This window comes from Pithys albifrons, chromosome 5, assembly GCF_047495875.1.
Source record: "Pithys albifrons albifrons isolate INPA30051 chromosome 5, PitAlb_v1, whole genome shotgun sequence".
NCBI lineage: Eukaryota > Metazoa > Chordata > Aves > Passeriformes > Thamnophilidae > Pithys > Pithys albifrons.
The window spans coordinates 10,560,816-10,571,077 of NC_092462.1; the positions used below are offsets into that span (position 1 = coordinate 10,560,816).

General features: G+C 44.0%; 1 protein-coding gene across 1 annotated transcript; it reads right to left on the reverse strand.

Annotated features, from left to right (window-relative positions):
- Positions 1–234: 234 nt before the first annotated feature.
- On the reverse strand, positions 235–4,733 carry SPP1 (secreted phosphoprotein 1). Its single transcript, XM_071555670.1, has 7 exons — positions 4,546–4,733; positions 3,240–3,306; positions 3,089–3,139; positions 2,104–2,208; positions 1,908–1,952; positions 1,393–1,644; positions 235–942 (listed from the first exon to the last, which is right to left on the reverse strand). Exons 2-7 carry the CDS (start codon positions 3,291–3,293, stop codon positions 478–480), a joined length of 972 nt encoding a protein of 323 aa, XP_071411771.1. The 5' UTR covers positions 3,294–3,306; positions 4,546–4,733; the 3' UTR covers positions 235–477.
- Positions 4,734–10,262: the final 5,529 nt, after the last annotated feature.

Genomic DNA, 10,262 nt, shown 5'->3' on the forward strand with positions numbered 1-10,262 from the left:
CCCTCCCCTCTCCGAGGCTGGGAGCGCTCAGCCGAGCCGTGCGGAGGCAGCCCCGGACCGCCCCCGCCGTGCTGGAGTGCCGCTCGCCCTCGGAGAGAGCAGAAGAGGCCCCGCGAAAGGGGTTTTGCGCCTTAACTTTGATGCGAACAGCGATTTCACATCGTTTTGACAATGAGAGGTATTAGAGCTACCCGCGCCCGGCCCCGACCCAGCAAACAGCGATGCAGCCGCAGGTACAGGGTTTTGTGGTTTTTATTGAAGTCCCGTTACAGCCAAACACCGCCTGACAGCCCAGCAAGCGGCGCAACCCTCGCCCCGTGTGTCCCGCAGCCCCTGCCGGGACAGCCCAGGGGGCCACCGGGTCATGGACCGCCCCGAACCGAACTACATTAACAAACAGTTATCCCTAACTGAAGCTACTCCCCGCTCCCCTTAGCCAAGGATTGAAAAGGAAGGGAAACGTTGCTTTGTCTCCCTTTAAAGGGTGACTTCGTTGTTTTCGATGCTGTGACGGTCTTGAGAATCCTCAGCACTCTCAAGTTTTTGCTTGCTGCTATCGTCAGAGACCTCAGCTGAAACGCGGACCTGGCTCTCCCTGCTTTCCACACTCGGGAGGCTCTCAGAGACCTCAGCCGAAACGCGGACCTGGCTCTCCCTGCTTTCCACACTCGGGAGGCTGTCGCCTCTGACACCAGACTTGCTATCATCGCCTTCTGCCTCATGGCTGTCGAACTTCTGCCGGCTGTCGTTTTCCATGCTCCGATCAGGCTGACTGCTGTCCCGCTCGCGGCTGTCCTGCCCGTGGCTCTTGTCAGACCATTCCACGCTGATGCTGTGTTTCCCCACGGAGCGGCGGGAAGCAGAGTCCTCCCGGGAGAGCCCTAATCGCTGGCTGTCTGCATCCAGGTCGCTCTCATCTTCCTCAGTGGTATCATACATGAGCTGTGTTAGAGGGCAAAACAAGAGCCACTGTCAGTCCTGAGAAATTACCTATCAAGTGGTGCCCTACTGCACTAAAACTGCTCGGGCTGTGGGGACGCTCAAAACCTGCATGATACATCTCTGCCTGGAAACACTAACTTTTATGGAATTACATGAACGTTCACATTATGAGAAACTCACGTTTGATCCGATCCTCAGATTTCATGTGTGCATCATAATAGTGCAAATTACAGTACTGCATATCTTGCAGCAGCAGGCCAGACTCTTGCCTTGATGCTCTCAGCACCCTGGATTTGGAGTATCCAGAGAAAGGAAAATACATTCCTTTGCTTATGCCTACTTTCCCCTCACCAATTCTTTTCGAAGCTGGCTCCCATAAAATGACATGTCCATTTTCAAGTTCACCCCCCATTTCCAAAAGCATGGGTACCACTGCTTAGTACTGTTTACCTTTTTTGCAGCTTTGCGGAGTTTAATAGCCTTCAGCAGCATGGCTTTTGCCCTCATCCTGTAGGCCACGCTGTCACCTCTGCCGGCGTTGTCTCCCCGGGTAAAGGGGAATGGGGACAACGATACAGTTACTGGAATGTCTGTGGGAAAACCCGTGACAACCTCATCGGATTCATCCGTGTCATTGGAATCATTATCATCGTCATCGTCATCCGCATCTTCGTGGCTCTTGCTTGACACATCAGGAAAGTGCTGGAAAACATTTTTTATGTATAAGGCAAGTGAACATGGATGTGAAATGTGCAGACTGGTATCTGTCCTGCTCACCCAGGGCCTGTGCATTGTTGAGGAGCTACGTGCAGGCATTTCTCTGAATTCACCGTACCCTCCTGAGGCTTTGTGTTATTTATGGAGAGATATTACTGGCCAGAATGGCACTTGAATGAGGAAAATTAGGGTTGCTACACAATGGCTGCCCTGCAGCAAACTAGTATTTTGTCATTCAAAACACTTACCGGTTCCACTGGGACATCCACGCTTTCTTCTGAAGAGTAAAGAGTCTGAAAACAACATAAAGCTGACTATTAGTATGGAAAGGCACATACAGTAGAGCTAACTGGCATGTTGACTATTCTTTAAGCACTTAATCCTAGTGTGTACATCTTGGCATGGAAAAATACTGTGGTTTCTCTTCCAGTTAGCTGCCCATACCTGCTGAGGTGATGCCAGCTCTGTCTGTGGGTGCTGCTGACTCTCCCAAGACTGAGAATTCACACGGTCATGGTGATATCTGTGTGAATGATGGTCCCTGGGGTCCTTCAAGAGAAAATAAAGGGGGTATTAATCCACAAAGGAACAGGCAAAGCTGCCTGCATCACACAATCTGTTTTCAGGCTGATGTGGCATCTGCAATACATAGTCCTTTAGCACAGGTTGTGTCCACAGCTATCCACTGCAATAGGAACAGGACTCAGACCAAGCCATGATCCCAGCTGAACATTATGCCCAAACAATGTAATGTAGAAGATGTGCCTCTCCCCTGGCAGAGCCTGGGAGATTTCAAGTCAGTTTCTCCAGCTTGTTTTTATTGAGTGGAACTTGGAGTTGTATTTAACAACCATTGTTTCTGCTTATTCTCAGGTCCTTTTCCAGAGAGTGATTCATCTCCCTTATCATGAAGACTGTAAACTAAATGAGGAAGCTGATTCTCAGAGCAAAGAATTGATTTTACTTGAGTAGCAGCTGGCAATGGAGTATAAATCAAATCGGTATATACAAGACTAATACAGTTCACTTACATCACTCCAAAAAATCATGGGAATTGGATTAAAGTGCTCTTCCAACACCAAATATTGTCATCTGATCCACACTAACAGATGGATTGTAGTAGTTCTGCCATGCTATACTCCTTTTCCCTTTTTAACTGACAGCTAATACATTTTTCATTAAGAAAAAAAGGTTTCCAGTGCTGGTCCAGAGATAGAACTAATGAAAGTCCACAACCAGGACACCTGACACGTGGGAAGTCTGTGGACATCAGTGGGTCTCTGCTTTGAAACTAGCTCGTAATAGCCAGGTGAGGACATGCTCTGCAAGCATCTAGAATCATAAGTACCAGAGAATGTGTATTACAGGAAATAAAAAAATCAGAAAGTATTTATTAAAGAAAATTAATAGGAAGACAAAAGGAGCTTACATATTTTTCTTCGGAGCTGGCAGAAGTGGCATGCTGCTTGGATTTACTCACCTGGAAGGGAGAAAAGAAAAAAGCATTTATCAGTATTTATCACTGATATGCAAAGAAAATAATGCAAGTGATTGGTGATATGCATTTGTGATTTACTCACTGGCCATGCAGCGGTGATGCTGATAAGGCATAAACACAGAACTGCCACCTTCATTGTGATGTTATACCTAGAAAATATTTTGCAACAGTGAGTCAACAAAGTAAAATACCATAAAAATACCACAAGCGCTTCCTTTTTCCTGCTGTACTTCACTGTGCTGAGAACAGCTCCCTGCTATGGATTCAACCTGCCCATGGTCATTTTTTTTTGTCCTCCATCACTACCAACACCCAGTTGGTTTGTAATGCCTTAGGAACTTAAAAGCTACAAGAATTTTAAATTGATACTGAGAAGAACTGAGCACTGGTGAGAGTAAACACACTCAGAAGGTGAACTGACTCCTGTCAACTACTGACTTGCACAGGGAAAGGAAAAGCTTTCTGAAAATCAGTGTTATAAATACCGGCTTTGGTGTATCTTCAATCACTTAATTTTTTTTTTCCAGAAGAGACAGGATAAGGCTGCTTGGATTCTCTCGTCAGTTATTTTAAAACTAGTTTTTAGGGTTATTAATTCAAGTATCTGAGTAAAGTCAGTTTATAGGAACATAAACTTCTTTTATTGATAGATGTTATTTCCCCCTCCAGAAGTTTGGACAAAATAACCTGTGTTTCCAAACAAGACATGTAGTGAAATAGCTGCTCACATTGCAGTTTTAGCAATGTAATAAATAACTGATTCCTGCTGCAATTAGGAGAGTGCTGAGCTAGAGTAAATTTTGGTTCTTACAGACCTGTTCCCAGAATAAGGAACAGCCCATAGAAATTAAACCAATTCACTGGTGAACAAGAGTCATTTAAAACTTTGGAAAATCATAGCAGGAAAGAAAAGCTACTTAGGACACATTTAAAATGCATTAGTATGGCCGGCCCTGAGACAGGACACTCTATTTGAGGTATTGCAATTTGGAGTTACACAGGAAAAGGTGTGTGTCCCATCCATTCAGGATTGTGCAGCACAAACTGTGAGCCTGCCAGAAGAAACAAGGACACTGCCAGGCAGTGGTTACGTGAGGGAGAAAGCTTTCTGTGTTCAAACACCAGCTTTGAGTTTCCAGCACATGATTCAGAGTCAGGGTTTTCAGTAACCTCCTGACATCTATCAGCGCAAAGGTTTAAAATTGTCATTATATATAATACTTTGCATTGCTAAAGCCACCTTGCTCCAATAAAAAGCACACATTTTTCTATAAAGAAACATCAAATGTCCCTGTCCAGTGAAGAAATTTTCAAAGATCTGTTCAGTGTTTCCTTAACTAAAGCTGCAGACAGACTGGCACAGGTCAGGTAAAAGACAAAAAGCTTACCTTTTCTGATGCTGGAGGAGTCAGCTGCAGCAAGAGCACTCTTAGTGATCCCAGAAGCAGCTCCAGTCAGTTGGCTCCCAGCAGCTCTGGCTTTCTCCCCTTGTCCCCTGACTGCCTGACATCTCTGACCTTCAGGAATTTAAACCCTGTCCCAAGCACAGCCACCAATCCCCATGTGGTGGAAAAAGATGAGGTCATGAGGCTCCTGGCCACCGTCCTGCCCATGTTCTCCTACACTTCCTCTTTGGCTTTGTGGCTTTGAAGCAAAAAAAACCTACTCTATGGTTAAAACATTACTTATGGGCAAGATCATTAACCAGCAGGTCTGTTGAATGCACAGCATTTGGTGTCTTGTAGGAGGGCTTCAAGGCACATCTGCCCTCTTTTTGTGAAAAGGCAGAGCCCAGTTTCCCAGAAACCTTCTGTTCCCTGTTCTGTAGGGGGTAGGAATATGTAATGTGTCCAGGAAGAAAAAAATCAGAACATAAATTTCACCAAAAAGATGTTAATGCTTCCACAAAGTTGGTTGGTTTCCAGGGCATACATTATGCAATGTGAATTGCAAATATGGTACAGAATATGGCCTTTTGCATTTTTTGGTCTGACCTGGGCAAAAAAAGTTAATGGCTTTAGTTGTCTCAATAGGCATTCTGCATCCAGAAACTTGTTTGTAAAGATATACAAGAGCCAGTGATAGTCTAATATGAAAAGAGTTGTGCACCATTATGAGAAATTCTCCCTTCTTTGCTGTTCATTTTTGTTCCTTCTGATGCCTCTCTCAGACAGTTTGGTCAAGCTAAAGGGTGAAAAAAAGCAACTATAACTGCACCATGAGGAGTGCCTTAACTAGCATTGGGAGACAGGGACATCATGGGATGAAATTCCATGTCTGCTGTGGAGAAGTGCATTGGTCCTGCTGATGGGCAGATAGGTCTAATCTGGTAGTGCCTCACTTGGACAGCCATAGCTCTGGATAGATGCTGCATCAGCTGGAATGTGCTGTAAGACTCCAAGACCTTCTTCCATTTGGTGTTTCTTTTAAAACAGCCCTTTCAGAAGGGAGAATATTTATAGCAGTTATCTTTCTCCTCATTTCTGAAACCCAGCTAATGTTTGCTGTGTCCTTAGTCAAGCAGACAATAGACAGCTAGTTGTACCAGCCCACGTGACCACTTATTCTGTGCTTATTAACACTTCTATAGCATGTTTAGAAACAGCCTGAGAAACATACCCAGGTTAGCTCAGCACCTACTGATCACGTCATCACACAGACCTAGTTAATTGTATTTTCGAACTGAAATCAGCAATAGCTGGAAGTTCAACTTAGTCTACTTAATGGAGTATTCTAATATCCTAGAAGGAGTATTGGGTAAAAAGATAGTATATCATTAGTAGTTCTGGATGTAAGGATCTACCTGAATGAGCACTATCCTGGCTTTTAGTTGCGAGCTAAGTGACCATTACTAAATACTAACTCAGGAAAGACTTTTCAACCAAAAAAGCCTTCAGTAACTGGGATTTCAGTAACATGATCTTCTGCCGATTTAGACAAGTTTAGCATCTTCCATCATACCTGCAGCTCAGTGCTCCTAGAAACCAGTTTACTGAAGCCCTTGACTGCAGATAAAAGATTCAAGCTGTAAGTGAGTGCCCTTTGGAAGTTTCATAGTTGCTGATACTATTACTTAGTTACTAGTATGGCTTCAAAAGGCTGCTGTTAACTCCAGGGAACCCCAAGTCAGGCCCTTAGGTAGCCGCGTACCTTTGACCCCAAACACCAGTCCATCAGTAACAAATTACTTCCATCTGACAGAGCAAGAAACTGAGACAGAGTGAAGCTTGGTGGCTCACACCACTGAATGTGGGACAGGGTGTGCTGGGTCCTGCTCTCCTGTCCACACCCTGGATCAAACTTTAAGCCTTAAAAACCTACTTTCCTTACAAACCATTCATCAAGAGGCACAGAAAAACATTATGCTGAAAGATCCACTTGAGCTGTTTTCTGGCCAAAACCAGCTCTTGCAATCAGAATAAGAGCATAGTACTGTGTATCAAACTTTATATTATGTTAGGACTTGTAAACAACCTGTTTCACCAAGTTCAGCAGCAGTTATCAGCCATGCTGATGGACCCATTAGAAACACAGTCTTCCTGCAGTTTGTTAAAGACCTTCCTGTACAAGTCAATTACTACTGTGGCTTTTCAAGGCCAATGTTTTGTGAGTACCGGGAATGCTCAGCTCCCAGCAGAGACTCTGTGTGACCCCCAGGGAGCTGTTTCTGACAAACAACTGGTATTTCCAGTGTGCTGGGACATGACAGTGTTTTTTAGTATGTTGCCAAAGCTATATGGTTGATTTTGTAAGAATGAAGAGACAATGATGTTTTGCAGTAATCCAGAAGAAGCAGGATGTGAAGTGACAGTTATTACCAAATGTCTTCGTTTCATGAAAGATTAGCCACTACAGAGCTGTAGTAAATTTAGCACTTGACTCATGCCAGTCATTATGTGGTTTTTCATCCTGTAAATCATTTTGTCTAGCTGAGAAATCTTTACCTTGGTAGAAGTAATGCTTCTTATGCTCTCAAAGATAAGGAACAACCAAGGCAGAAAGTGGTAAACTTTCACCATTTTCACTTTCCACATTAAAATGCCTAATTCCAGAAAGAACATTACTGCTGGTGACACATAGGAAGCAGCTTGCTTGAATTTGTACAGGTGGGAGGGTACATGATTTCAGCTTTCAAGAGCTGTCAGGGTCCATGTGGAGCATGACTGTAACAGGCTGTAATTTGCTGCAAGTAGGTGACATTTTCTACTTGGCTATCCTGTCAAACTAAGATTTTGACCACAATTTCATCCATCTTGGGCAGTGTTGGAAATATGTGGTTAGGCTGCTCTTTCATGTTGTCAAGAAGCTGTATCAGTGCAACCTCCAACACCCACCTAAGATCCTGAGCTGAGACATCAGTGCAGTGCTCAGTGATATCTCTGGCTGGCATGGGAAATCCCAGCCTGCCTGCAATGACCTGCAATGCTCCATCTTTCAGGAGACCTTGCTTCTGTTTAGTTTTGTTTACCAAAAAACAAGTCTAGAGGTAGACTGGAGAAGCATCCTCTAGATGGCAAAGACTAAGACTGGGATACAGAGGTTAATTTCTTAGTAGCATTCAGAATGTTATCAAGTACTGTTTTACAACTAGAATATTCCAAAGAAAAGCAGACACGGTAAGCACAGGTTTCCCTGAAAGACAAATGAAAAACAAAACTTTCTTACATTGCTACCCTAAAATTCTCCTTAGAAACAGCATGTCAGCCAATATATCTCCCAAAGCCCCTACATTTTCCCAATTCAGGCTTCAAAAGCATTGAAAAACTTAAATTCAGCAGTTGATAGACTTAAAAAATAACCCTTCTGCCTCTTAAATAGACTACACAGACCACCATAGTGTTTGTATCCAGCCTAGGAGAGTGCTTGGTATGCAGAAGGGATATGGCTGTCAGGTCTGTTTGATAAAGAAATTGCAAGAGGGATACATGTGGGAGCAGGGCACTCTGATAACACATGTTTTACAGCACAACTGCATACCTTTTGATTAAAAGCAATAAAAGGAGTTCTAGTATCTCACTTTCCTAGAGCCGACCCTAGTAGTTCCTGGAGGAGCTGCAGAACTAGGCATGACTCTGACCTAGAGCTGCTGTAGGTGATTTACTGGGACAGTACAGAGACTTCCTGGGAAGCAACACTACCATAAGCTTGACAGCATATTACAAAGTGCCAGTGTCTGACACATAGCACAGTCTTTTGGTCAGTCCTTATTTCCATCTGCGTGAAGAGAGCCCACTCACTTCTCTCTGATTTCTGGGGCTAGTTGCTACCTGTTCATATTTTCAAATGCTGTTTTAGTAACAGCTTTGGAAAGTGAAAAAAAAAATAAATTGAGAAACTGCCATGCAGCTGTGGCCCACAAATCCTGAAGACTGAATAATTCCAGCTTTCACAGAGGTGAGTGGCTGCTCCTGCTACAGTGTAAGTACAGTCCAGCTGTCTGTAACTTGCTGAAATGGAGCCCTACTGGTGTTTCCTCCTTTGACTGTTCCAGACAACTAGGAAAAAATCAGTTTTTTCAGATTTTTTTCCCTGTTGAAATTCATGTGTTTTAATACCGAATTCTGTGTAGCAGCAGGAATTAAAACAGCACAGAAACATTAGGTTACTCTCAGGTCATCACAGTTACCAATGTGAAGAGCAAAACACCAGATATTTTCAGTGCTGGGTTTGTGGCTGTGCTTCAGCTCTGGATTGACAGAAAAAGAATAGCATTTATTTCAACTGTAAAATAATAAACACAATAAAAGTCTAAACTACTATTAGAAACAAACCCAGAGAAAGAATTGATGGAGTACATCATGTTTTCATAACTGTGCCATTTTGTAATGCATGTAACCCTAGAAAAGCAATTTTTTGAGATCAGGAGGATGAGACTTTCCCATCTCCATGGGAGCTGAGCTCAACCTGCTGTCTCTGAAGCCTGAATACTGCTGCAGAGATAACGCTCCAGGATGAAGGAAAGCAGACAAGGTGTGTGTGCCTAAATCCTCTCTATACTCATAAGAAAGTTTGCCAACTCAGGGCTCACAGTCTGAGTGCTGAGAGGAATTTGATGGTAGGAAACAGGTTTACAAAAGATTGCTTTTCAGACAAGCATTGCAAAAACTTTGTGACAAGTTGTTTCCCTCTCTCTCCCCCCTGCTCAGTTCTCTGTTTCCTATCCTACTGCAAAATTTTCTCCTCACACTGAGAAAGGACACTAATGGAAACATCTGAATATGCAGAATGAGTATGGAAAGAACAGCACCTCCTTGCTCTGCATTGTGAAACTGGTGGAAAGTCACAAGATGCCAGTTCTCCCTAGTGCAGGGATTTTTGACAGGGCACCACAGGAACGACTTTGCACACCCCTCTGCCTGCATGTTCACTAAGCTCCAGTATCAAAGCACAGAATCACCCCCTCACTGCAAGAAACAGAGCAGATTACAGCACAACATGACAGAGAAGAGGTAGACAGGGAAGATGATGGGCCAACTCCTGCAGACACCTGTGCACTGCTCCTGTGTATAACAGATTTTCCTAATTGTGCCCTGGTAATTCTTATCACTCAGCAGCCTTGATTTTGCATTCCACCTGTGCCATGTTGAGCCCATGTCGTGTTTGCACACACAGCCACATGAGGATCACGACGTGAGGAGCAGACAGTCCAAAGAAGATTGTTACTAATTGCAGAGACAAATCTTTCCCAAGGCACATTTTCTGCGTATCTCCTGGAAGAGGAGAGTGCAAAACAGATAATTTGGAGAGGTGCCGGGCATTACGCAACACAGGATTCCACCCTGCATATCTGTGGTTATCTGTACACAGGACATCTTCTCTGCTGCCTGCTCTGATTTTTCTGCAGAAATTCTGGGGAAGGTGAAGCATGTGCTGTACAAGCAGTGCAGGACTGCTAACATGGGTTGTGACCCTGTCAACAACACTGACCTCAGACACAGGCTTGGCTACGTACCAGAAACCCTCCAGATTTCACGTGGCTTCAGGTTTTGTTGTGAGCAGTTTTCCTAACTCTCAGTCTGCAACCATTGTGGTCTGAGGTGGGACCAATGCAGAACTGAGTCAGTGTGAAAGCAAACATGTCCCAGGCACTGTGTGCTGGGGCGTG